General features: G+C 40.9%; 1 protein-coding gene across 2 annotated transcripts; it reads left to right on the forward strand.

Moving 5' to 3' along the window:
- Positions 1–25683, forward strand: LOC129649272 (myosin-2). 2 transcript variants are annotated; one of them, XM_055576513.1, is made up of 40 exons: positions 1–108; positions 331–373; positions 1820–2043; positions 2132–2275; positions 3799–3955; positions 4715–4742; positions 4826–4934; positions 5022–5114; positions 5515–5578; positions 5696–5794; positions 6248–6351; positions 7332–7470; positions 7814–7932; positions 8021–8170; positions 9771–9941; positions 10066–10375; positions 10835–10908; positions 11740–11827; positions 11916–12033; positions 12658–12781; positions 12870–13006; positions 14473–14728; positions 16572–16814; positions 16926–17102; positions 17182–17327; positions 17411–17501; positions 17588–17977; positions 19062–19188; positions 19865–19983; positions 20117–20313; positions 21023–21206; positions 21288–21453; positions 21553–21677; positions 21845–22153; positions 22240–22443; positions 22979–23104; positions 23194–23364; positions 23448–23552; positions 23672–23767; positions 25399–25683. In XM_055576513.1, exons 3-40 carry the CDS (start codon positions 1840–1842, stop codon positions 25549–25551), a joined length of 5817 nt encoding a protein of 1938 aa, XP_055432488.1. In that variant the 5' UTR covers positions 1–108; positions 331–373; positions 1820–1839; the 3' UTR covers positions 25552–25683. The 2 variants fall into 2 exon arrangements, with proteins under 2 accessions (XP_055432488.1, XP_055432489.1); XM_055576514.1 differs by having other exon boundaries at positions 94–186.
- Positions 25684–27012: the final 1329 nt, after the last annotated feature.

Below are 27012 nucleotides of genomic sequence, written 5' to 3' on the forward strand. Positions count from 1 at the left end.
ATTCCTTTTGACTTTAGAAAGAAGAGGCAGCTGCATTGTTTCCATAGCTATCCATATAAAAGAGCCCTTGGAATGAGGCTGACTCGTCCTGCTTTAAAAAGCTCCAAGGTAAGTGGGAACAAGGACCAGACTCTCAAGAGGGACGCTAGCCGCACCAGCCTGTGCCGGCTGCAGCTGCTGCCTAGGGTACTGCTCCTTCTGCACATTTTACATCCATGGCTTTGGTTGCCCTCTGTTAACAACAGCCAGTGTTGTAGCAAATGGAGTTTTTGGTTTGCTTTGTTTTCTTTTTGGTTAATTAATCAAGTGCTTTTCCTTTTTCTTTTATAGAACCGTCTCATTTCCGGGCTGCGTCTTCTCACTTGCTAACAAGGTAAGATTTGGATTAACCAGTCCCTGGAGAAGGCAAGAGCCTCTGGGATGGATGTGTGTCACTTAGCAACCTTTGAGAAAGTGCTTGTCTCAGTAAATACCTAACAACTGTATTTCAGGAAAGATGCAGGAGAGGGAGAAGGGGACGGAGGGCTTGCCTTTTAGAACAATGCACATAGTCTTAGGACTCTGGCACTGGTAGGATGACATTTTAGCAAGGAAAAGTTTGTGAAAAGAATATCATTTCCGTAGGGGAAAAAAACATCTGCACTGATTCCCTGGTTAAAAATCTCAAATTTGTAAAAATGTGTCCTGCTTTTAGAATTCATTTAGCAAACATCGATATCTAACAAGTAAGAAAAGAAGAACCTAGGAAAGCGGGCTGCTTTTACTTCTGTGAAGAGTTTTAAAAAGTCACCTTACCCAACGCTAGGTGTTATATGAAACCAGAACACTGAAATTTTTGTTACATAAATAATGAAGGTATTAGTCTGCCCACTACTACACACTGCATTTCTAAAGGGAGAGGCTGGTGGGTAGATGATTAAAGTGAGTTTCAAGTAACTCGATCACTTAATGACTGAAGTAGCATCCTCTGCCAAGCCTTTCATTCTACTGATGTCGCCGGTGATCTGCAGACAACACTGAATGGAACAGCCTGAGCCTGTGTCCTTCGGAAGGAGATGTGGAACAGGAAAGTGAGCCTTCAGTGCAGAAGAATGAGGATAATGTTTGCTTTTATCCTCAATTAGTTTAACTGGGTTAAGCCGATTAACTGGATTTAATATGCAAAGAAATTATGCTAGAGAATTCTACTAAGCACCTAACTCAAAAAAAAAAAAAGATAAACAAAATTATAACGTGACCTCCTGCCAAATCCACTGAACATGAACACTTACAGCTGAACACCTAAAGGAGGAAATAAAGTTCTCATATTATACGGCAAAAAATGGAATTCTCTTACATTATAATAAATGACATTTTCTATCTTAGTCATAGCCTGAACTTTTTCAAATTGCTTTCTTACTCAAATTTTAACTTTTTTCTCAAACTGTCTTCACGCTGTCTCATGGGCTGTGGATACAAAAGGCAATATTGTGATCCCTAAAGATGGAGATGCTGAGGCACAGAGGATCAAGGGCAACCCATGGTCACAAGCTCCTTAGTAGCTTGTGAGGCTACCCATCAGCTCTCTTATTAGAACAGCAGTCTTGAAGGATGAAAGAAGGTAGCCCTAAGTCCACTGCTGGGTGCACAGTGACCCCAGATGCCTTTGAGTCCTGGTGATTTCTTGTGATTATGTTTGCTTCAATAACTACAGCGTGGAGTACAGTGCATCTGCCTGGTGAAATTTCCAACTGGGTCCATGAAATATCATCAAGGTAGAGATTTATGTGTATAGATGACAATTCAGAATCTCTAGTAAGAAATGCTTCATCGCCTTTAGGACCTCTGAGTTCAGCAGCCATGAGTTCAGACCAGGAAATGGCCGTCTTTGGGGAGGCTGCTCCTTACCTCCGAAAGTCCGAAAAGGAGCGCATTGAAGCCCAGAATAAGCCTTTTGATGCCAAGACATCTGTCTTTGTGGCCGAGCCCAAGGAATCTTTTGTCAAAGGGACTATCCAGAGCAGAGAAGGTGGGAAAGTGACAGTGAAGACTGAAGGAGGAGCGGTGAGTAGTCCAGGAGCTGACCACATGCTACTGATTATTTTGTTTGGCCACTTGGTTGACATAAGCAGTTATCCTTCCTGTTTACTAGACTCTGACAGTGAAAGAGGATCAAATCTTCCCCATGAATCCTCCCAAATTCGACAAGATCGAGGACATGGCCATGATGACCCACCTTCACGAGCCCGCTGTGCTGTACAACCTCAAAGAGCGTTATGCAGCCTGGATGATCTACGTGAGTGCTCCCCAAACCCCAAAGTGGTTTTGATCACTGGACCCTGTCAGCTCACTGTACTACAAATTGGTCACAGATAGTGATTCACTGTACTTTCACTAGTGATGTAACTAACTAAGAGGTTCACGATTGCTACTGTAAGGCCCAACCCAACAGCTGGCACATAATCTTTTGTCTTCCCAGGCAAAGCCAGGCAAAGCCACTGTCCACATGGACTGGGTTTGCCACAGATCCCCTGAACAAACACGGTAGCAGCTACTGTTTACATCTCAACCACATGCCTGCGTCTCCCCTCATCCCCATTCCTGCTGCAGAATCATCCAGAGGAAAAATATAAACTTATGTTTCAAAGACCAATTTTCAATCCTCCAAAATAACAGCAATTTGTATCTCTGTGTTCTGGTCCCTTCTGCGTGGAGCACTTCCTTGATGGAATCTTGCCAACTTCCCCAGGCAGAGTTCAACCTTGTGTCCTGGTGTTTCTGCCCTGCAATAATGCTGACGATGTTTTTTCAGCATGAATCATTTACATGTCCATCTCCTACACAGACTGGGAGTTCCTCAAGGAACAGTATCATATGTTCAAAGAAAGATAACGTTTATATTTCATTCTTAGGGCCTTGCAGAGACTTTTCACATAACACAAACTCAGTAATACTAATTGAATTTACTACGTTAGGTTGACATTTCTGTACAGTTTTGTGGTTGCTGCTTTGGCCCCACCACACAGCTTACAGGACCTTAGTTCCCCAACCAGGGATTGAACTCATGCCCCCTGCATTGGGAGTTCAAAGACCTAACCATGGGACCATCAGGGAATTCTCATCATTTCTGAATGGTGTAGTCACTGCTGCTATTCAGCTGGACAACACCTACCCAAGTGCACCTGTGATTAGTGTCAGAATCCCTTCTGTTTGGTTGGCAGTTATCCTAGACCAGATGTCAAAAATATTGGAAATCCAGCTGTTGTAATTGTAATGTATTCCCATCATTCTGTGTTCTGTTTCTTCACAATTCAGGAGTAGTTTACAAATATTTCCCCAGTATTGCTGCGTACCTTCATGTTTGCCTTTTTAAATGTCTGGATCATACTATCTTAAGAAGATTTTCCATAGTTCACCTACCTATTTCATGCTGTTGAGTACTTAGGTACCATACATTCATTTTCCTAGATCATAAATTCATTTTCATGAATTTGAACTATCTTAAATATACTCCTATTTTCTAAACTACGGTAAAAATGTATTAAACATTTTTTAAAAACCCACAATTTTGGAGCTTCTACTATGTGAAAAATCACTGTGACAAATCCCAAGAGGAATAAGGATCTAAACTGTATTCCTCACCCTCAAGATTTTGCTATCTTGTTGAACCTTTCAACTAGTTTCCATGCTGATGCCTTGAAGATGTATAGACCACTTACTTAGACTGTTCTTTTTCTGTTAAAATTCATTAAATAACTGAGCTGTGCAAATAACAGGAAAGGTGTCTGGTTAGTTATTCTTTCTTATTCGCTTGCATAGACCTACTCAGGCCTCTTCTGCGTCACCGTCAACCCCTACAAGTGGCTGCCGGTGTACAACCCTGAGGTGGTCACGGCCTACCGAGGCAAAAAGCGCCAGGAGGCCCCGCCCCACATCTTCTCCATCTCTGACAATGCCTATCAATTCATGCTGACTGGTGAGTTGGATGTTTTCCATGTGCATCTTTTTAGGAGATGAGACTCTAGGAGAGAGAGACTAACCACAGGAGAAAGAGATTCTACTCATCTCAACACACTCTTTGAGGTGGTCCCCGAAATGCCATTGCCCTTTTCCCAGAACCAACCAAAACATACTCCAGATTATAAGGTGTATCTGGAATTAGAGCAGTCAAACTATGAATCTTCTTCCTGGAATGCTGTCTCAGCTAGACCATTCTAAGGCACAACGGCACCTTGGGGAAAGGACTGAGAGATTTCCTCTTCAGAGAGAGCAGAATATCAACATGAGCCTTTAGTTTTCCCTGAAAATACGACTAAGGCTATGATTACTTCCAAAGCTACCACCTTTACTATACTGACTCCTTCTCCCACACTAAAAATATCTCTAATGCCTTTTTTTTTTCATTACTTCTTGTACTTAAAATAAACATGCTACTAACTTGTCATCTAAATCCACCTGAAAACCCAAATCCACTTGGCGTGCATTTAGTGTGGAGTATAAAAAGAGAAAGTCTGCTGCTTCCTTGCAGTGTTCTGTTTGAGCAGTGGTCTGTAAGCTGATGCGATGAGGGGAGCCTCAGGGAGCAGGAGAGAGGGGAGCTGGAAAAGATGCTGGGCCTGGGGACCACCAAGCCCTCAGGATGCTGAAAAATACTAGCTTCATACCATTTTATTAATTTATCATTTACAAATATATTAGAAAACAATATTGACTGCTTATAATTTCTCTTTTATAGACCGAGAGAATCAGTCAATCCTGATCACGTAAGTAGACTTGATGCTTTGTTTTCACGACTGCTATAGCTGCTGGCTTTGGGACCTCTACTGACTTGGTTTTTATTTGACAGCGGAGAATCCGGGGCAGGAAAGACTGTGAACACGAAACGTGTCATCCAGTACTTTGCAACAATTGCAGTCACTGGGGAGAAGAAGAAGGAGGAACCTGGCAAATTGCAGGTGGGTCTGATGGGCATGTCAGAATCATGACGGAAAGGGTGCTCAAGAAGCCCCACATGTGAGCACTGCTCTTGTGTTTCTCTGCAGGGGACTCTGGAGGATCAGATCATCAGTGCCAATCCTCTGCTGGAGGCCTTTGGCAACGCCAAGACCGTGAGGAATGACAACTCCTCTCGCTTTGTAAGTCTCTTGGACATAACCATGGACACTACTCACTGGTCAAGATTTATGGGATGTTTGTGAATACATTCTCTGAGTCTTTTTCATTCCCATTATACCAGGGTTCTTTCCTTTTCCTCTAACCACGTAGTAACATGGATCCAAGCCTTGTCTAAAAAGAAATGTGACCCTATATCTGAGTTCTTATCTTTCATTACCTACAATTATTCACAGATTTTTAAATTAAAATTATTTTATCTACAAAATAGGAGATACAGCTTTTTGTAAACCTGATACCAATAGTGTCTGAATTGATTTACTATTAAAACTTTAGCACTTAGTGCGATTGTTAGTGTTTTGAGTTTCTCAAAGATTTGATATGATTCAAGAACGAAGTAGTAATATTAACTTTTCCTTCAAGGGTAAATTCATTAGAATCCACTTTGGCACTACAGGAAAACTGGCCTCTGCTGATATTGAAACATGTAAGTGCCTGGATAGTCTTTACCATCATTTCTATTTCTTATGACCTACAACACTGAACAGAAATAAAATTTGCATTTCATATGAATTTTTCTTGTTTGTTATTAATTTCTTTTCAGATCTGTTAGAGAAGTCTAGAGTTACTTTCCAGCTGAAGGCTGAAAGGAGCTATCATATTTTTTACCAGATCACATCAAACAGGAAACCAGAACTAATTGGTAAGAAATGTCATCCTTTCTTTACAAAATTTACCTCACCTACACCTATTGATGCCTGGTCAACTTGGTATTCCATGATGGAATTTTGTTAACTGTATACATTATCATTATTTTGAAAATTGCTTTATAAGTTTGATAGAAATTTATGTGTGCTCTTCATAAAAATTCAAAGTGAAAACTGAAAACACCTCCAAATCTTATCACTATGAAATAACCACTATGAACACTTGGATGAATATAATTGTAGTCATTTTCTGTACATATATCTTTAAATATATACATACATACAATATCTAGAATCAGAGTTACATGCTCTTCCATCATCTGCCTTTTTTACTGATCAATAATATATCATGGCTTTTTCCATTCTAGTGCCTTAGAATTTGTCTCATAATCTCTCATTTTAATGAAGAGGATATTTCTGCTTACTTTTGCTTTCTTCCATTTACTTAGAGATGCTTCTGATTACCACCAACCCATATGACTACCCATTCATCAGTCAAGGGGAGATCAGTGTGGCCAGTATTGATGATCAGGAAGAACTGATAGCCACAGATGTAAGTAAAACACAAGAAAATTAGAATAATTATTTTGGACGGAATGATGGTCCCTCTAGATAAACATTCAGTTTCCAGTAGAAATCACAAAACTTCAAAGATGGGCATGACCTGGAGTCCACTGAAAAGACTGGCGTGTGCTCCTACAACATCTCACTTTCCCTTAATAGTCTTAATGATCTATCCTTTCTGAATTTCCCTAAACCATTTTTTAAAATCTGTGTGTGTGTGCTCAGTTGCTCAGTCATTCCAACACTTTTGTGACCCCACAGACTGTAGCCTGCCAGGTTCCTCTCTCCATGGGATTATCCTGGCAAGAATACTGGAGCAGGTTGCCATTTTCTCCTCCAGGGGATCTTCCCAACCCAGTGATAAAACCTATGGGTCCTGCATTGGCAGGTGGGTTCTCTATTGCTGAGCCACCTGGGAAGCCTCGTAACAGTAATAAGTGCTCTTTTATTGGAGCACCCAATAAAAGAGCACCCCCCCCACCCCTCCAGTGCCCTGCTATGGTTGCTTATTTTTCCTTTTCTTGTCTATCAGTCATTTTGAAACTGGCAATTTGATTCAAGTTAAACAATTTTCCTTTGAATCCAGAAAATAAGTTAAATGCAGGGTCATTATTCTCCCATTCTATATTTCCACTTACTCGAAGAATTTAGAAACAATCATTTGGATGACTTTATGTTATCTTACAAGAATCTGTTCCACCTCTCAAAACAACAAGTTAAATAACTATCCGTGTTCTCTATTTTAAATCTACTTTTGGCATCTTTAGAAGGTATGCACCTGGGATTCGCATGCTCTGTGCTGGCCTCTGACTGACCAGCTCCCTAGGTCTCGAATCTAAGGAGTTTCTTGCTCTGCATCAGTACTGGTAGTTTCCTCGGTTTGACCAAAAACCCAGGAATCCAAATGTGAAGTATTGATAGTACACATGTGGATCTAACTTGACAGTTATTCTACGGTTGTATTGGCAGAGTGCTATTGATATTTTGGGCTTTACTAATGAAGAGAAGGTCTCCATCTACAAGCTCACGGGGGCTGTGATGCATTATGGGAACCTGAAATTCAAGCAAAAGCAGCGGGAGGAGCAAGCAGAGCCAGATGGCACCGAAGGTACCAACCCAGTCACCCGCCTGACTTCACGTCTGCTTGAAAATCATGTTCTTAACTTGCTACTCTTGAGCTCTCCCAGAAGACAAATTCATTTCCAAGAATTGCATTCAAAAGTATACCTAGATAAGATATATGTGGCATGGGTATTAGACACATGTTGCTTTGGGGAACACTACCCATAATCAAGATCTTGAACTTATTGGGGGGTGAGTGGAGAAGGTAAGAATACTCAAAAGATATTCTTAAAACACTGCACAAAATGCCTGTAGCTTATTTTTTTTTTTTTGTTAAGGAAGTGGACTGCTGTGGGCAATAACATCATTCTATCCTTTCTTCCTTTCAGTGGCTGACAAGGCTGCCTACCTCCAGAGTCTGAACTCTGCTGACCTACTCAAAGCCCTTTGCTACCCCAGGGTCAAGGTTGGCAATGAGTATGTCACCAAAGGCCAGACTGTAGAGCAGGTAGGTACATAATTCAAATTCACCACCAGGGATGCAGGCATTTTGCAGTCCTCTATTAACCTCAAGAAATACTCCTTTCTTTTTCAAGGTAACCAATGCAGTGGGTGCTCTGGCCAAAGCCGTCTATGATAAGATGTTCCTGTGGATGGTCGCCCGCATCAACCAGCAGCTGGACACCAAGCAGCCCAGGCAGTACTTCATCGGGGTCTTGGACATCGCTGGCTTTGAGATCTTTGATGTGAGTTGGTAATCAGTTCATAAGGGGTTTTTACAATAAAGCAATGGATACTTAGTAAGAAGAAATTTGTGAATATTACAACCTTTTATTACCACTGTCACGAAGTTATGCTAAAATTTAAAAGAGAGTGAATGGGTAGCTACTAATTATTTATTGTAGTGGCAATTCCACTACTCTGAGAAATAATCCGCTTAATGAGGATGCTTTAACTCACTACATGATCTAAAGGGAGTCAGGAATTAGGTTGGTGTAATGAGAAGTCTAAAAATCCCACAATGCAAAGTGAAGTTAATATAAAACATCAAAATAAATCTGTGCAATGTATAATATGCTCTCAATATATGGTAGAGAAACCACTCAGAAACATATAGGCAGATGATAAGAGCTGAGAAAGTGTCAGTAATTTAGAAATAGCATTAATAAATTCAAAGCAAGGAACTCTTAATTCTCAATGTGATATGGGGTAAAAATTCGAGTTTGATTATAAAATACATTTTTTCTTCCTTATAATTTTAAAGAAGCTTATTTTCTTCTAATTATAGACACAACACTTAGGCATGGCAGAAATCATTGAAAATCAAAGAAAAGAATTCCACACTGATTCCACTATATGTGAAAGTCATTCAGTCGTGTCTGACTCTTTGCAACCTCATGGACTACAGTCCATGGAATTCTCCAGTCCAGAATAGTGGAGTGGGCAGCCTTTCCCTTCTCCAGGGGTTTTTCCCAACCCAGAGATCGAACCCAGGACTCCCACATTGTAGGCAGATTCTTTACCAGCTGAGCTACCAGGGATTCCACTATATATATCCACTTAATGTCAACATTTTGGCTTTTCTTTTCCAAAAAAATATGAGTGTGTGTTAATATATTGTACATGATATTAGATACTTGATTTTTTTAAATCTCACATTAAAAAATAAAGGTGGTGATTATTGCTCCCTCGCAATGTTGACTATGACCGCTTCCACACAACAGAGAGAACATTCCAGTCAGCTTCTAATAGGTTGCAAACTAGCTGCTAAGTGAGTCAATAGATGGAGAAGGCAATGGCACCCCACTCCAGTACTCTTGCCTGGAAAATCCCATGGATGGAGGAGCCTGGTAGGCTACAGTCCATGGGGTCGCTAGGAGTCAGATACGACTGAGCGACTTCACTTTATTTTTTCACTTTCATGCATTGGAGAAGGAAATGGCAACCCACTCCAGTGTTCTTGCCTGGAGAATCCCAGGGACGGTGGAGCTTGGTGGGCTGCCGTCTATGGGGTCGCACAGAGTCGGACACGACTGAAGCGACTTAGCAGCAGCAGCAGCAGAGTCAATAGAAAATGCAAAAGATAGGGGAAATAAGTACAGAATGATTAAGCAGGAACTCAGAAAAACACCTGAGTCAATTTAAGCAAGTACAAGAAAAAAGAATTACTAATGATTTAAGATTTTGGATAAAATGACCGCAGAGAAACAGTAGATTTCATAGGTCCCCAAGGATTTTGGTATCTATAATCTAAAGGCTATTCGATATACATTTTTAAATTAAAAAGTCCTATATTTTAAAACGCCCAATATGCTGAGAGAAAAGTAAACCCATCTGTTTATTTAGTTCAACAGCCTGGAGCAGCTGTGCATCAACTTCACCAATGAGAAACTGCAACAGTTTTTCAACCACCACATGTTCGTGCTGGAGCAGGAGGAGTACAAGAGAGAAGGCATCGAGTGGACGTTCATTGACTTTGGGATGGACCTGGCTGCCTGCATCGAGCTCATTGAGAAGGTCTGTTTCAAGTTTCAGAAACTATGTTTTGTGATGACTATATTATTCATGCATCTTTTTAAGTCTATAGACAGAGAAAAATGCTTACATAGAGTTGTAACATTGTGTTGCGGGCTGCTTCCAGCCTATGGGCATCTTCTCCATCCTGGAAGAGGAGTGCATGTTCCCCAAGGCCACGGACACCTCCTTCAAGAACAAGCTGTATGACCAGCACCTGGGCAAGTCTGCCAATTTCCAGAAGCCCAAGGTGGTCAAGGGCAAGCCTGAGGCCCATTTTGCCCTGATCCACTATGCGGGTGTCGTGGACTACAACATTACTGGCTGGCTGGAGAAGAACAAGGACCCCCTGAACGATACTGTGGTTGGGCTGTACCAGAAGTCTGCGTTGAAAACTCTAGCTTTACTTTTCTCTGGGACTCCAACTGGTGAATCAGGTAATGTTCAAAAAAATCCCAATGTTTTCTCCTGATATTACAAAACGTGGTGTTAGACTGAAGCTAGTGATACCGCAGCCCAGGATGAAGTGTTGTGGCCAAATCCACTGTGCCTCCAAGTTCTGAGGAAGCAGGCTGCATCATGACATTCACTCCAGCACTGATGAAGGCCCTGCTGCCAAGAGCCAGAAAGGAACTTTCAACATCTTAAGCAATGAAAAGGCTTGGCTTCTATCATTCTCTCCTGCTTCTTCCTCCATATCTGCTGCTTACTGAGTATCACTGAAAAATGGATATGAACTTAATTGACATATAAGATTCATTAAGGCTCAAACAGACAGGCCAACTGCATTGAAAAAAATGCTCCATCTGAACACAGAAAACAACAAATGGGCAACATATAGCCCTGTCAATTTAAAATTATATCTGAATGACATCTTTTCTGATTTTTTTCTGCAGAGGCAAGTGGTGGAACTAAGAAAGGTGGTAAGAAGAAGGGCTCTTCTTTCCAGACGGTGTCTGCACTTTTCAGGGTAAGGAGGAAATTGTTTTTGACACTCTCTTGTTACTTTGTGAATTTGTTTTCAAAAGCACAAGTCATTTAGGACAGGATTGACCTTAGCTAATGATTTCTGTTAATCGAGTTTTGGAGAGAAGAGCTTTAAATTACTTGGAAATTATTAGGTCATCTTTTGTGCTAAGCCAAATAGTAAAAAATATTTTATATGTTATAAAACGTAGTGCTCTGCTATTCATAATCTAATTGAGTTGTGGAAATAAGCAATGGTACATACCCAAAAAACTAAGTCCTCAGTAGCTCTAATGAAAATCTGACAGCTAGTCTTTAAGGAACCTAATGTGGTATCCTTGCTCTTAATCTAGTCAATTCTCAATTGTAACTGGTAGGTTCCCCTTACAGATAATCTTTATGCCCCCAAAGCTGACAGAGTTGAAAAGGGGAAGCTATATTTATGAGAAGTAGACCAAATGCAGTGCAGGCATGTTTCCTTACTGGAGAACCATAGAGTTTAGCAGAAGAAGGGTGACCGTCTAGGATGGGAAGCTAATGGCTTTGTGAAGGCTTGTGGGTGGCCAGGGGCCAGGGCTAAGAGGACGATAGTGCTTGGATACTGAAAAGATTCAGCTGTCAAGACTGCTTTATATGTGTAACTCCTGCAAACTCGAGTGGAACAAGAGGTACTAAGAAGGAAACTGCCTCTCAGGAGAAGCTTACCAAGGTGCTATCTTAAGTGAAAATGGTCCACAAGGGTCATTCAACTCAGATGGACACTGATTTTATCGACATTGCCAAGCTTTCATAAGCATGTCTAAAACTCAGATAACAGGGTTTCCTGATTTTACAGGAAAATCTGAACAAACTGATGACCAACCTCAGGAGTACCCATCCTCACTTTGTGCGCTGCATCATCCCCAATGAAACGAAGACCCCTGGTAAGACGTTCCAGAGACGAAGAACAAATCATGACTGCCATACCTCCCTTTAATAAAACTCTGCAATGACATGAACATGTATTTGTAGGGGCCATGGAGCACGAGCTGGTCCTGCACCAGCTGAGGTGTAACGGCGTGCTGGAGGGCATCCGCATCTGCAGGAAGGGCTTCCCCAGCAGAATCCTGTATGCGGACTTCAAACAGAGGTCAGCCTCTCCTAATTATGGGGTATCCTGGAGTTCAGTATACATATACTTAGTGCAAGCAAAGCAATTTAGTAAAAAACATGCCTCTATTTGTTATTTTTAATTTGCCACAAAAAGTGTAAAAAGTTATAAGCCTCAAAGCACCTTTAAAATAAAGATACACCATATGGTGGGTACTTTGTGGACTTTTCACTGGATTTACCATGCTCCTAGCTTAGCTCACGGATGTCCACTGTAACTTCAATAATTAGGGAACATCATTTCTGAGTGCTTAATATATTTGGGTTATTTCATTTAATCCTTCCAAAACCATAGTAGAGATTAAGCACTACCAATAGCAAATGCATTTATTGGTCATCTACACATTAATGTGAACCAGATTATAGAATCCTTTCCTGAGAACAGGGTCTGATGAGGCAGAATGGAAAGTTGCAACTGCACAGAAAGGTAAAATGGAATAAAAAGACAGCAGGTAACTAGATTGGCCATCTATGTATACAATGTCCTTCTTGTGAAGAAAATAATTGTTTTAAAGCTCTGACTTTTAAAAATCAATCATTTATGTTAGCTACTTCTAGTCTCATCAATAAACCAAGTTTTAGAAAACTATATTTACTTTATCAGATACAAGGTATTAAATGCAAGTGCGATCCCTGAAGGACAATACATCGACAGCAAGAAGGCTTCTGAGAAGCTCCTTGCATCCATTGACATCGACCACACCCAGTATAAATTTGGTCACACCAAGGTAATGGTCTCTAAGGCCCACCTGGCACTGTGTCTGTCCCTTTGGAGTCTGTGTAAAGTTTCTGATCTGCAACTCTGGCCATACACAGGTCTTTTTCAAAGCTGGTCTTCTGGGGCTTCTAGAGGAGATGCGAGATGAAAAGCTAGCCCAGCTGATGACCCGAACCCAGGCCAGGTGCAGAGGATTCTTGGCAAGAGTGGAGTACCAGAAGATGGTGGAGAGGAGGTATACAAGCATATTGCTTATTTAGTCATACTTTCCTTCTTCAGAAACACATTTGAGGTGGCTTACAATTAAGACTCAAATATCATAAGTCTACCAGAGTAAGAGGAATGAATAAGAGTCTGATACTGAACTGGAGATACACATATACCAAAGTACTTAAGGTAGCAATCACCATAAATAAATAAACTGAATGAATAAACTGAATGCTCGGGTAAAAAAGAAAAAGTAAGAAAATTAAAAAGAGAGAAAAGCATAATAAAAAAGAGAGAGAGATGTGTCAGTCTCATCTAACGAGAAAACATACCATTGAGCAAGCAGAGGCAAAATGTTGCCCCAGCATTTGGTTCTAATATGAATTTACTGGGTCGATAATTAAATAATATATTGAACTGCAGAGCACATGTTTATTTTCAACAGCAGTTTTACATAAAGTGCAGAAACAACTTCTCTGTCTGATCACTTATATTATTGAATTATTATGATTTAAAGTATTAAGGGCAAAATAGGTGAAAGAACTTTTTCAATAAGTTAATACAGTTTCACCAAGGTATCTCACTTTTTAGTGATCTACTCTGATGCAGTGACAGCGCTCTAGGGCTACAGGTCAGGTGTCTCAAACTGTAGGACACATATGAATAGGATCCACAGAGAGAAATGTATTTTACACTGATCCCTGTATATGCATGCATACCTGTGTGTGTAAATACATAATTTACGTGAAACAGATTTTCTATCACCTGTAGTTCTGTTAATATTTTCTACTATATTCTATTTCATTAAAAATAAGTTTGGTATAACCCCCCTATACACACACACACACACACACACACACACATACATATATATATACACTTGGGCAATTGACTATATATGAAGGCAATTTTTAAGAATAATTATATTAAAACAAATGTAATGATATTAAAGAATAGCATGCAAAAATCATACAACATTAAAATATAAAACCAGAGATTTTTCAAAGAAACTGAGTTTTTAATGAGTCTCTTTATCCTGCGCCTCACACCTGGCAGGGGTCTGGTTTCCCCTTCGCTGCTCTCAGCGGTGTTCACATAGGAAAGTTTGCAAAGCACTGAAGCAGAGCAGTACTTCTCAAAGGGTGGTCCTTGGACCTGTATCATCAGCATCTCTTACAAACTTGTTAAAAATGCACATTTTTGGCCCCATCTCATATCTGCTGAATCTGAATCTCTAGGGAAATAGCCCAGGAATCAGTGTTTTAACAAGGTCTTAGCTGATTCTTATGCACACCAAAGTTTGAGAAGCACCAGTGAAGAGAAATGAATGACTGATGAGTCCTTGATCACCATCCCCAAATACAATTTATTTCGTTTGTGTTTTTGAAAGTGGTGAGGAACATGGTGGAAGGCAGAACCTCCAACTCTCATTACCAAGATTTCATCTCATTCCATCATCCACACAGCATCTAATTTGCATTGGTTAAATTTCAGGGAGTCCATCTTCTGCATCCAATACAACATCCGAGCCTTCATGAATGTCAAGCACTGGCCCTGGATGAAACTGTTCTTCAGGATCAAGCCCCTGCTGAAGAGTGCAGAGACAGAGAAGGAGATGGCCACCATGAAGGAAGAGTTCCAGAAAACCAAGGATGAACTGGCCAAGTCAGAGGCCAAAAGGAAGGAACTGGAAGAAAAGATGGTGTCATTATTGAAAGAAAAAAATGACCTGCAGCTCCAAGTTCAGGCTGTAAGTAGTGGTATCAGCCTATGTACTGCTGCTAATCATGCAAACGTACAACTCTAGTCACTAGCAGCAGTGAGCTGAGTAGTCAGCATGAGAGACATGCGCTGGCAGGAGAAGGTTAAAGTGCCCTGATGGTGTTAATAAAGTCCATATTCCTTCATCACCCAGTAAATGCCCCCAAACCAGAACCAAGGCAATGAGTTAGAACTGGCCACTGTCTTCTATTCTGTACAGTTTCATCAAACTACAGTGTTAATGACTTCTTTTTCCTTTGAAAACAGTCTTTGAAAGGGATTTTACCATGAAACTAGCCCAAATATGGAGAAGGCAATGGCACCCCACTCCAGTACTCTTGCCTGGAAAATCCCATGGGCGGAAGAGCCTGGTAGGCTGCAGGCCATGGGATCACTAAGAGTTGGACATGACTAAGCGACTTCACTTTCACTTTTCACTTTCATGCACTGGAGAAGGCAATGGCAACCCACTCCAGTGTTCTTGCCTGGAGAATCCCAGGGACGGGGGAGCCTGGTGGGCTGCTGTCTATGGGGTCGTACAGAGTCGGACACGACTGAAGCGACTTAGCAGCAGAAGCAACAGCCCAAATACAAAGGGGGAGAACAGCATGGAGAAAGCGATTTGTTTTCTCTGAAACTTCCTTGAACTTCTAGATGTTTATGGATCTTAAATCACAGTGTGTACAGCTGATAAAGGACAGTACTCTACATCAGTTTTTACTGAATTATTGTTTGTTATTGATCTCTAAAATGAGACTTGCTCTTTCCAATCCATCTCCATAGTCAGTGCACATCATATAATGTGCGGGTTCCTGCATCAGCACCTAACTTGCTCTACCTGCCCCCAATTCTCTCCCTCCATCCAGCCTGCTCATTGCTATGCCTGAACCAATCATTTTACAACTGCTTTCATCAACTCTGAAATGTAATTTATGAGACTGTCTTTCATTTGACGTGAACTGAATTGGTTTGGTATAATTTACTCATCACAAAATCATATATTTTTTCCTGCTGATTAAGATTGGTCTCTTCTGTCAAGTTGGGGTGGTGTAATAACTCCTTCCTTTAGATTACAGAAGGGAAGAGAGCTGTTTTTCTGTCCCCATTCCCTTCAAAGCTATCCTGAATTCTCTTCTCTTGTCCCTAGAGAATCACTTAGATACTGTCCTATATTACCATGCTCACTACCTGTCTATGTGCAGCACATTTTCTTCTTTTATGTATCCAAAGACTGATATGGAGGCTCACTGATACATGTATCTATCAATTTCTCTCTCCTTTCCATCCACCCCCAACCCTCTTAAGTAGAAACATAGGTTGCTAGGAATTTGATTACTTAATGCCTCAATTAGAATTTAAAGTATCATAACCAGGATCATCCTCCAAGACTACAAAGGGAAATAATTTGCTAATAGTGGCTACATCTGGAAACTTCTGAATGCTTTCCCTTCTCCTGATCCTTCCCCCAATAAGTTCATTTCTACAAAACCAAGTCCTACCCATCTCTCAAAGCCCAACTCAAATGCCACTTCATTCATTAAATCATATCTGAAACAACTTCTCTGATCTTTTATGTCACTAATTGCTTTCTGAATTAATCGTAGCTTGTGGGGGTTAAGCTTTCTAACCTACTGTAGACTATACTCTTCTAAATGAACAGGACAATACCTGATACATTTTGTTTTTCCCAAAATGTGGAGCATCTGGCAATCACACATGGCAAGTGGTTCATAAGAGTTTAATCCAAAGAATTAATGGGGGAGATTTATACCATTATCATTGTATAATATTTCATTCTTACTTCCCAATTTTGATTTTGCTTTCAACTCAAGGAAGCTGAAGGCTTGGCTGATGCAGAGGAAAGATGTGACCAGCTGATCAAAACCAAAATCCAGCTGGAGGCTAAGATCAAGGAGGTGACTGAGAGAGCAGAGGATGAGGAAGAGATCAATGCTGAGCTGACGGCCAAGAAGAGGAAACTGGAGGATGAATGTTCGGAACTGAAGAAAGACATAGATGACCTTGAGCTGACACTGGCCAAGGTTGAGAAGGAGAAACACGCCACAGAAAATAAGGTATGAAACATACAAAGAAAGTTTACGTTTTTATCATTACTAGGCAATACAAGCGAAAAATGGAAGCCACCAAAATGTAACATGTAATGCAAAGTGTTTTTACTTCCAAAGGTGAAAAACCTCACAGAAGAGATGGCAGGTCTGGATGAAACCATCGCCAAGCTGACCAAGGAGAAAAAGGCCCTCCAGGAGGCCCACCAGCAGACCCTGGATGACCTGCAGGCAGAAGAGGACAAAGTCAACACTCTGACCAAAGCTAAGACCAAGCTAGAGCAGCAAGTGGATGACGTAAGTCTAGGATTGTCAAGGAAATTTTCTTTGAAAGGAAGCTAAGCAATTCTTTTGACTCAGCATTATCTGTATTTAGCTTGAGGGGTCCTTGGAGCAAGAAAAGAAACTTCGCATGGACCTAGAGAGAGCCAAGAGGAAACTTGAAGGTGATCTCAAGTTGGCCCAAGAGTCCATAATGGACATTGAAAATGAAAAACAACAACTTGATGAAAAGCTCAAAAAGTAAGTATGAAAGAATTGTTTATGGACTTGCTTCCAATGTTGACTATGGACTCAACTGTTATCCTTTACTACTTTTCAAAAAGGAAAGAGTTTGAAATCAGCAATTTGCAAAGCAAGATTGAAGATGAACAAGCACTTGGCATTCAACTGCAGAAGAAGATCAAAGAGTTGCAGGTAAGTTCATATTTCTATCAGTCTGGCTCAAAGAGCCATAGTTATGAGCATAAAGGAGCTCACAATGAGCTTCTCCCCACTGCCAGGCCCGCATCGAGGAGCTGGAGGAGGAGATCGAGGCCGAGCGGGCCTCCCGCGCCAAAGCAGAGAAGCAGCGCTCAGACCTCTCCCGGGAACTGGAGGAGATCAGTGAGCGGCTGGAAGAAGCCGGCGGGGCCACTTCCGCCCAGATTGAGATGAACAAGAAGCGGGAGGCCGAGTTCCAGAAGATGCGCAGGGACCTGGAGGAGGCCACCCTGCAGCACGAGGCCACGGCGGCTGCTCTTCGCAAGAAGCACGCGGACAGTGTGGCTGAGCTGGGGGAGCAGATTGACAACCTGCAGAGGGTCAAGCAGAAGCTGGAGAAGGAGAAGAGCGAGATGAAGATGGAGATTGACGACCTTGCTAGCAATGTGGAAACAATCTCTAAAGCCAAGGTACTGCAGAGTCTGAGAAACTGTTATTAACAGCAATGACCCATTATGTGCACAGTCTGCATAGGGCCTTTACACACAGGTGATTTGTTCTTGGCAGGAATCCAGGCGGTAAACAAGAAAGATACCAGTATTATATTATTTCCACTCAATCATAGGAAGAAACTAAAATTCAAAGAAGCTGAGCATATTAACCCCACCACACTATTAACATATGACAACATCTGCAGCGAACCAGGCTGTCCGTGTTCTCTAGCACTCCAACTGGGGAACACAGGTCTCCAAAATTCTCAACTATCCAACATGCAATTTCACTGTACATAAGTAGGCAGTGAAGTATTTATAAATGCTTTTTGAAAATATGTCACTACATTTTTCACAAAATCTTTAGTACATGATCTTTAATTTTTTTTTTATCACAGGCAGACCTCAGAGATATTGCAGGTTTGGTTCCAGACCACCACAATGAAGCAAATATCAAAATAAAGCAAGCCACTCAAATTCCCTGGTTTCCCAATGCATATAAAAATGATGTTTACACTATAATGTAGTCTATTAAGTGTGCAACAGCATTATGCCTAAAAAAATGCATCCCTTCATTTAAAAATGCTTTTTCTTGCTTAAAAAAAAATGCTAACCATCAGTGAGTCACAGTGCCAACACCAAAGATCACAGATCACTGAAACAAATATAATAATGAAGAAAAGCTTGAATATTGTGAGAATTACCAAAATGTGACACAGAGGCATGAAGTGGGCCAATACTATTGGAAAAATAGTGCTGATAGACTTACTGGATACAGGGTTGCCCAAACCCTAAATTTGTTTTTCAAAAAAAGTGATATCTGTGAAGAGCGATAATACAACGAATGCCTGGAATAATGAATGAGGCGTCACAATGAGCTTTTTAAAACTCCCAATGTGTGTCTTCACCTTAGGACAGCAATATTATAAAAGATAAAGAAAAAATTCCTATATATTACATACAAGATAATTTACTTTATATGTCAAAATAAATCTTTTTCTATTTTAGAAGAAATGGTAGCTGTCAATGTCTGCACTTGCTTCTTCCACTTTTCCTCTCACAGGGAAACCTAGAGAAGATGTGCCGAACTCTGGAGGACCAACTGAGCGAGCTGAAATCCAAGGAGGAGGAGCAGCAGCGGCTGATCAATGACCTGACAGCCCAGAGGGGACGCTTGCAGACTGAATCTGGTAAGTCTCTCCTCCTCCATGAGGCCTAAAAGTGGAAATGATGCGGTCTAAAACAACTGATATGTGAGAGCCTAATAAAAGCAACTGAGAACATGTGATTCACCGGACAGCTCAGACTCTCCCCCACGTACAAGGTTACTTAGGGACGATGCTGAGGTGAAGACTTCCATAGGACTGGGCCAAGCTCTGCTCCACAAAGGCCTTGAGGATTTGGCCACATAGAAGGGATGCCTGGGGCCAAGGGTCTTTCCATCATGGGTCCAGGGCTTCTGTGTTAGATCGTGCTTCGTTTTAGCTAAACCAGAATGAACCAAATTCCTGCATAGGGCAATGGATAACCCAGTCTCTCAAAAGTCTTATGAAACAGGGCCACTGTGGAATTAAAAAGTTTAACTCCCTTCTTTGACAGTTATTAACAGGTTTTGCACAATAATGTAACCCGAAAGAATCAGTTATGGAGAAGACAAAGAGAAGTTAAGCTGTATTTATTCGTTTAGGTTATTTTCACCATAAAAATCAGAAATTTGACGTCAAGCATGACACTGTCAATAGAGAATTCAACCACCCGAGCACTCAACTGAAAAGGGGGTGTTGAGATTTTCAACTTATTTCTCATACGGTCTTGCAAAACCTTTTCTTCACTTTAACAAGTGGTGCCATATCATTTGCCTATCAGGTGAATTTTCACGTCAGCTAGATGAGAAAGAAGCTCTGGTGTCTCAGTTGTCAAGGGGCAAACAAGCATTTACTCAACAGATTGAGGAATTAAAGAGGCAACTTGAAGAGGAGATAAAGGTAACTAGATAAGACTCATTTCCCCCTAACCTGATCCTAATTGGAGTCCATTATACCAACTTTTACAGGGTTTTGAAACTTAAGAATTAAACACTAAGTATTCAGTAAAATGAACATATAACTCTCTTTGCAGGCCAAGAATGCCCTGGCCCACGCCCTGCAGTCCGCCCGCCACGACTGTGACCTGCTGCGCGAACAGTATGAGGAGGAGCAGGAATCCAAGGCCGAGCTGCAGAGGGCGCTGTCCAAGGCCAACAGCGAGGTGGCCCAGTGGAGGACCAAGTACGAGACGGACGCCATCCAGCGCACGGAGGAGCTGGAGGAGGCCAAGTATGTGCTCAGATATAAGAGAATGTGCAGAGAATGTAGAACATTGAATCACAGAAACAGAACCTTTGAGGATTCAGTGAGTTAACTCACAAACATTCATTAATTAGCTCCTATCTGCAAGGCATTATCAGCCCCTGAGAACAGGATATGAATAAAGCAAATACCATCACTGACCTCTGAGCCTAAAATCTAGTTAAAAAGAATAACAAGCACTCACACAGATAATCAGCCTTATTGCTGGCTGTCAGGCACACCAAGCTCATTGATGCTTCAGGAATTTGTTAGCCCCTCTTGTGTCTGGAACAATCTCCCCCAGCCAGATCTCCCTCTGGCTCTCTCTGACTTCTTTTAGATCTTGACTCAAACATTACCTCCTCAGAAAGGATTTCCCTGAATATCTAAGAATAGCTGCCCACTCCTTACTCCATTTTATCTTCCTTCACTGCACTTTACATCTGCAATAAGTTGCTATGCATTTTCTGACTTGCTTATTGTTTCTCTCTCTTGTTTGGAAGCTTCATGAGGCAGGGACCTTTTCTGTCCTATTTGCTGCGGTGTACTCAGCATCTGGTTCATAAAAGGAGCTCATAAATATTTTTTTGAATGAAGGAGATTTTTAATATGAAGTTCCCCACACTTTTCAGCATGGTAACAGTTCATAATTCTCGGTTTGGTTTCCCTCTCTCTACAACCATGTGTAATCTTCAAGGAAGAAACTGGCCCAGCGTCTGCAGGCTGCTGAGGAACACGTGGAAGCTGTGAACGCCAAATGCGCCTCCCTTGAGAAGACCAAGCAGAGGCTCCAGAATGAGGTTGAGGACCTCATGCTCGATGTGGAGAGGACAAATGCTGCCTGCGCGGCCCTGGACAAAAAGCAAAGGAACTTCGACAAGGTAACTTCTGCACAGCCTCTGGCTTCCACCGCTGTCCTCTGTCCTTTCCAGCCAGATAACCTCTTTTGGTGCGTGTTTCAGATCCTGGCAGAATGGAAACAGAAGTATGAGGAAACCCACGCCGAGCTCGAGGCAGCTCAGAAGGAGGCCCGCTCTCTGGGCACCGAGCTGTTCAAGATGAAGAATGCCTATGAAGAGTCCTTGGATCAGCTAGAAACTTTGAAACGAGAGAACAAAAACTTGCAGCGTGAGTCCCTTTCACTTTGAATAGTTTTCATGCCTTGGAGGTACCTTTCTCTTGTGTTTTCTGTCTGATCAAGTCTCTTCCTGTCTTTCACCCAAACAGAGGAGATCTCTGACCTCACGGAGCAGATCGCAGAAGGAGGGAAACGTATGCATGAACTGGAGAAAATAAAGAAGCAAGTGGAACAAGAAAAGTCTGAAATTCAGGCTGCTTTAGAGGAGGCAGAGGTATGAGTCAAAAATGTACATTGTAAACAAATTCAGAAAAGAATTAGGACTAGCCACATACACTGAACAGAAGAATAAATGGCACAAAATTAGCGGAAGGAAAGGTATGCAGAAAAGCTGCTAAATGTGTGCATTCCCTGCTAACATCATCTCTTGCTGTTGTTAAGGCATCTCTTGAACACGAAGAGGGAAAGATCCTGCGTATCCAGCTGGAGCTGAACCAGGTCAAGTCTGAAATTGACAGGAAAATTGCTGAAAAGGATGAGGAAATTGACCAGCTGAAGAGGAACCATGTTAGAGTCGTGGAGTCCATGCAGAGCATGTTGGATGCTGAGATCAGGAGCAGGAATGATGCCATCAGGCTCAAGAAGAAGATGGAAGGAGACCTCAATGAAATGGAGATCCAGCTGAACCATGCCAACCGCATGGCTGCTGAGGCCCTGAAGAACTACAGGAACACCCAAGCCATCCTCAAGGTAAATGGGTTCAGGAGATGGTCCCAGTACAGGTGGGTGACTTCAGCCCTGAGAACAAGGTGTCTCAATGATCGTTCATTCCACAGGATACCCAGATCCACCTGGATGATGCTCTGCGGGGCCAGGAGGACCTGAAGGAGCAGCTGGCCATGGTGGAGCGCAGAGCCAACCTGCTGCAGGCTGAGATTGAGGAGCTGAGGGCCACCCTGGAGCAGACAGAGAGGAGCAGGAAGATCGCAGAGCAGGAGCTCCTGGATGCCAGTGAGCGCGTCCAGCTCCTGCACACGCAGGTAAGATTCAGCACAAAGAATTCACCTTCAGTAAATGCCTAGGTCCCAGAAAAGATAAACTTGAATTTTTTATATAACAGTCAGGTTTTATACTTCTACCAAATTTTCACTGCATTATTGAGAAATCTTTCGCTATTTCATCTTGCAGGTATTATTAGTGATTAACTTCTTAAAATATGCTAAGACTTGCCATATTCTTTTGTGTTAGTATCTTTATTGACCCTGGCTATCAATATTGACATTTTTATTGTGGTAAAAGAAATACTTGAACATGTTATAATTTTATCCTTGTGAGTGGTTTCACTGGTAAATGGCAGTTATAAAATTATAGAGATATTTGGTCTAATTATAAGAAATGTATAAAGATGCTAAATATTCTATAACATTTCTATTTTAATTAACTGTACTACATAACAGAATAATATTCAAGGGCATTTGACTTCCAAATTTTTATCTGAAATTTTTTTCAAACAGTGGCTATCACTAAGTACTTTGGTAACATGATTAAAAGAGCATATAACTTACTTTCAAACAGAACACCAGCCTAATAAACACCAAGAAGAAGCTAGAGACAGACATCACGCAAATCCAGGGAGAGATGGAGGACATTCTCCAGGAAGCTCGAAACGCAGAAGAGAAAGCCAAGAAGGCCATCACTGATGTGAGCAGAGGGCCATCCTGGGTGCTCAAGCTAGAATCTTGATGGGCTGTCTCACCTTTCTCAACTAGTTTTATTTTACTGCTAATTAGGCGGCTATGATGGCTGAGGAGCTGAAGAAGGAGCAGGACACCAGCGCCCACCTGGAGCGGATGAAGAAGAACATGGAGCAGACGGTGAAGGACCTGCAGAACCGTCTGGATGAGGCTGAGCAGCTGGCCCTGAAGGGTGGGAAGAAGCAAATCCAGAAACTGGAGGCCAGGGTGGGTCTCCCAGTATCTATCTATTTCCATTTATTCCCAGTGCCTTAGTGGATCAAAGTTCTTAAGTGCCTACTCCTTTGCAGGTGCGTGAGCTGGAAGGAGAGGTAGAGAGTGAGCAGAAGCGCAATGCGGAAGCTGTCAAGGGTCTGCGCAAACACGAGAGGAGAGTGAAGGAACTCACTTACCAGGTGCAGCAACAGTTTCCATCAGCTAAGCACTCCTTGTATATATAGGAAATGCTCCCATGTAATGATACAACAGTAGTGTGCTTTTGAACTAAGACTCTGTGGTTTTTATCATCTTTCAGACGGAAGAAGATCGGAAAAATATTCTCAGACTTCAGGACTTGGTAGACAAACTTCAGGCGAAAGTGAAATCTTACAAGAGACAAGCTGAGGAGGCTGTAAGTATTCTTAAGACAAAGGGAAGAAAGTCCTCTGTTAAGAAAAACTCATAAATAATTAGATTTACTATCTACTTGTAGTAAATAAGCTGTCTGCATTATAGAAGACTGAGTACTTCTTAAAAATATTTGTACTTTTTTTTTAATTTTTAAAGTTAACCTTCTATCCACAAAGAAACCTCAAAAAAATCTCAAAGCAGAAATAATACAGGCTACATTCTCTAGCCCTAGTGTGATAAAGTTGTAAAGTGATGAGAAAATATAAAGAAAAATTTCCAAGCATTTAAATGTTAAAAAACTGACTTTCCTAAAAAATTTTTGGATTAACTTGAAATAAAAACACAATTACTGAATAGTTTTTAACTGTAAATAAAATTTCATGGAAGATGAGACTTTTATAAACCTTGAACGTAGTCTGAGCTGTCCTTGAAGGACAATTCATTTCTTTATATGCTTTCATTATGAATCAAAAATAAAAATAAATGAAGAAACTGACAGTCCAATAAAGAAGTTAAAAATAATAGTAAAATAATGAAGAGGTACTGTTAAAGGTAATGTAGAAATGAATGAATTAGTATATCCTATTTTCAACAGCTAATCTCAGTAATATCTTGGGAATTAATAAAAATAAATATATAATCAAAGAAAAAGTGAGTGAAAGTAAAAACTCACAACATTACAAATGAGAAAGGGGACAAACCATATGAGGAAGAGGATTATTTTTTTAAATGCAAAATATGTATCTATCAAGGTGGTTGAAATCTTAAATAAGAGAATATAAATTATTAAATTGGCTGAATAAGTTACTTCAGAATTCCTTCTGAAAATGAACTCATTCCAGATAAGTCTTTCAAATTTTGAAGGAACAGATAATCCCTGAGCTATGTAAGCCACTTCAGAGCATGGGAAAAGATGAAAAGCTTTCCAAATCATTTTAAGAAGCTCGCATAACCCTCATACCAAAACCTGTCCAAAAGAGAACAGGGGTGGGGAAAGACACTAAAGGCAGTTTTATTCATGAGTATAGTTGTAGTGAAGATAAATTACTAGGTCACTGAAACTCGTACTTTATTAAGGAAATTGTCCATCAGTGATTAAATATATTTAATTCCTACAAACTAAGGATTACTTAATATTAAGGAGTCTGTCAACAGAATCATTACATACAAAATAGGAGGGAAAAAGTGATTGCTTTGAAATGTGCCAAAATAACATATGATAAAATCCAACATTTATTTCCACTTAAAGAAGCTATTAAGAAATGCATCCTTAGTGATGAAGAATATCTAACTCAAGCGAACAGTCATCATCTTCCAGCAAGCATTAACAAGCATGATTTTATCCTTGCCTTCTTTCCTGCTTTTATATTATTTCTTGCTTTACTTGTGGTACATATTTGTTACCCTGTTTTGGTTGCAAAAGTAGAGCTGCAATTCTTTATGAAACATAAAGCCCCAGATAAATCTTAAAGTTAATTTCAATGATAAGCAAAGTCCAGGAGGTGGTAGGATAATAATGTCTCCTGTTGAGTATTCTAACTTTGTAGATGCCAAGTCCTTTCTTTCCTTAGGCCTACAGAGTCTACGAAGATGCTCAGTATGCGTTCCTTACAATTCCATTTTTATTCTCAGGAGGAACAATCCAATACAAATCTATCTAAATTCCGCAAGCTCCAGCATGAGCTGGAGGAAGCCGAGGAAAGGGCTGACATTGCTGAATCCCAGGTCAACAAGCTGCGGGTGAAGAGCCGGGAGGTTCACACAAAAATCATCAGTGAAGAGTGATCATGTCCTGATGCTATGGAATGACTGAAGAGAGGCACAAAATGTGAAGTCTTTGGTCATTTCTCTCTGTAATTATCATCTATCCTACCCTACTGCAAAGGAAATAAAGAGCATAGGGCACTGTATAAGCAATACCCTTAGACTGGTCTTTTCTTTCTCTCCTGAAGCAAAGTCAAAACTGAAATAATCATAGGCTATAAACAATCCCATTTGATCTGCCGCTAAGAAGTAATTATGCACTTGCTTTTATTTTAGGTCTATAGTCATACTTTGGGGCTTCCCTGGTGGCTCAGCAGTAAAGAATCTACCTGCAATGCAGGAGATGTGTGTTCGATCCCTGAGTTGGGAAGATCCCCTGGAGAAGGAAATGGCAAACCACTCCAGTATTCATGCCTGGAGAATCCCATGGATAGAGGAGCCTGGCAAGCTACAGTCCATGGGGTCGCAAAGAGTCAGACACGACTGAAGCAACTTAGGGGGAATAGTCATACTTTAAGACCATAAGGTTGTCACTGATCAGGGAAGCCTGTTCTGATGAACAGAAATATGGAAATTACTTTTATTTCTTCCTAATCTTTCCTTGATACTGGGGTCTAGTAGGAACTCGGAAAGCTCCTACTTCCCCTAACATGAATCTACTTTCCAGGTCTATGTAAGGAATGGCCCTAGTTATATTCTCACACAGGGGTTCCTCCTGAAGCATATCATGAATTCTCCTTGCTAATTCTCCTTGAATTCATAGCTAAATGAATTCCAAGTATGGGTATTATTCCAAGTATGAATTCCAAGTATGGGTATTATTAGCACAGAAAGATTTTCATCATTAATACTAGTACACAATATATTCATAGTATATGTGCTGGATAATAGGCAACCATATGAAACAGTGAGATGAGACTTTTCTCTCTATGAAAGCCAAAGTCTGGAGTCAAAATATTATTCTATACATTATGTAATATCAATAGGCTGTTTATTAGCCTATGTTTCCAGACTTTATGGCCTCCTATAATTATGTAAAGAGTCAAAATAAATGATTACAAGTATCAATAAAATATGATCCCAAATAAATTATTCAAATGTATATTAAACCCACAGAAAGATAAGAATTTGGTGCAAAAGCTAGATATAGTAGCAACCTGAATTATTTAGAGGAGTTTCCCAAGAGAATCAAGATTTTTTTTAAGCTGGATTTAATTGCGATGCATAGCCAAAAATATAACCTTCTTGGACAGCATAAAGTAAAGACTAAATGATGATTTCCCATCTGAATAAAAAGCACATCAGTCTAAATGGCCCTGCGAGAGAACTGACTTAATCATATGTGCGGAAGTAGTTGCACAAGTAATTTGGATCCACACTGTCACACTGGCTCAGGAAGGATGTGGAATCACTTCTCACTGCCCTGGCCCCTTTCACTGTGTTCCCACACCACCTGTAAATACTTGCGTGCCTCAGAACTTG

The sequence above is a fragment of the Bubalus kerabau genome, chromosome 4 (assembly GCF_029407905.1).
Source record: "Bubalus kerabau isolate K-KA32 ecotype Philippines breed swamp buffalo chromosome 4, PCC_UOA_SB_1v2, whole genome shotgun sequence".
NCBI classification, from domain to species: Eukaryota; Metazoa; Chordata; class Mammalia; order Artiodactyla; family Bovidae; genus Bubalus; species Bubalus kerabau.

Excerpts from the sequence above, each read along its gene's own strand:
- LOC129649272 (XM_055576513.1), top strand. The coding sequence starts at position 1,840 with ATGAGTTCAGACCAGGAAATGGCCGTCTTTGGGGAGGCTGCTCCTTAC. Across the intron at positions 4,935-5,021 it reads AGGAACCTGGCAAATTGCAG|GGGACTCTGGAGGATCAGAT; the intron begins GTGGGTCTGATG and ends GTTTCTCTGCAG. Across the intron at positions 23,768-25,398 it reads AGAGACAAGCTGAGGAGGCT|GAGGAACAATCCAATACAAA; the intron begins GTAAGTATTCTT and ends TTTTATTCTCAG.